Source organism: Panulirus ornatus, chromosome 20, assembly GCF_036320965.1.
Source record: "Panulirus ornatus isolate Po-2019 chromosome 20, ASM3632096v1, whole genome shotgun sequence".
Classification (NCBI taxonomy): Eukaryota; Metazoa; Arthropoda; class Malacostraca; order Decapoda; family Palinuridae; genus Panulirus; species Panulirus ornatus.
In genome coordinates this window covers 25,182,959-25,184,303 of record NC_092243.1, presented here as the reverse complement: position 1 = coordinate 25,184,303, position 1,345 = coordinate 25,182,959, and the positions used below count along the sequence as shown (strand labels likewise).

Genomic DNA, 1,345 nt, shown 5'->3' with positions numbered 1-1,345 from the left:
AGTGTTACCTTTCCTTTGCCAAATTTAGATGTTCACCAAATGAATACCCAAACAAATCAAAGTCCAGCTTATAACATTCATAGAGTAACATAATTTGTTTTTTTGTCAATGTTTTATAGTACTGAGAAACTACTTCTGCTGAAGACACTTGAGCTTTCTTCAAGTTCCTCCATTCATGAATATTCTCTATCTCTTTCAGGTTGGCCACTTGTGCCAAGAATTGTTCTTCAGCAGCCATGGTCTCTAGCTTGATAATTACCTGGTAGTCAGAGGCACAAACACCACACTGTACCCAATATGGTGTCCAACACACTACCTCTTCATGCCACTGCTCAGCAGTTGTTAGATTTTTAGTGGAGTCTATAACATAATCAACAAATTCTGAGAAAGTGGGAGTGTCTGAGGTCACATTGCCGTTGGCCATTCGGTATTTAAGTATGATAGCTTGCTGTAGACCAAGAAAATATGGTACAAATGGCTTGGGTTTTAGAGTTTCAATCTTGTCCCTGTAGGCCGAGAGCAACCTGGTGAAGGGATGACGGACAACAATAAAGCGAAGAGATTTTTTGAAGACTTTATTTTTTTCTTCATTTTTCTTTGGTGCTTTGTATTCTTGGAACATTCGACGGTGTCCACCTCCAAAACGGGGCAGGTATTTCTTCCTGTCTCTGGTTTTCTTGTTATATACATCTAGATCCGTGTTGTCGTCATTCACATGTGCCAGACGTAATAAGTACGCCATCCAAGTGGTCAAGGCCACCTTATACACAGGGCAGTACACCAGCGGAGGAGTCCTGGATGTGTCCCACACTAAGTTGATGTATTGATGTATGGACAGTTCTGAGTGCTTGAGGCACGTCTCTGTCAGCCGGGCCAGACGTTCCTCCTGTACTCTCATCTGCTCAGAGATCAAGTCACGAACCTCGGGGTCCTGGTGATGCATGGAGATGCTTTTGAGGATGCTGCCGTTGGTGGGCACCACTACAACAGGCCAGTGTTGGTCGTCTGGGTCGGGCGCACGCCACAGCCTGCAGGGGTACACGTCCCTCGTCGGGTTACTGGGGCCAACATGATTCTTCATCTGCAGTTTGTACTGCTTCATGGAGCAGTTGACGGCACTAGGGAAAATGACCTGACTTCCCCTGGTCTTTGGAGACGATGTATATATCCCTAGGGATACTGGAGAAAGAATATTTCCCACGCATTCCTCAAGTGCCGTAATAGGCGACTAAAGGGGACGGGAGCGGGGGGCTGGAAACCCTTCCCTCATTGTATTTTAACTTTCTAATAGAGGAAACAGAAGAAGGAGTCAGGCAGGGAGTGCTCATCCTCCTCGAAGTCTCAG

At 45.8% G+C, this 1,345-nt stretch overlaps 1 protein-coding gene across 1 annotated transcript; it reads right to left on the bottom strand.

Moving 5' to 3' along the window:
* Positions 1-4: 4 nt before the first annotated feature.
* On the bottom strand, positions 5-1,102 carry LOC139755727 (carbohydrate sulfotransferase 11-like). The gene has a single exon (XM_071674363.1). The coding sequence runs from the start codon at positions 1,100-1,102 to the stop codon at positions 5-7; it is 1,098 nt and encodes a 365-aa protein (XP_071530464.1).
* Between the last annotated feature and the right edge of the window lie 243 nt (positions 1,103-1,345).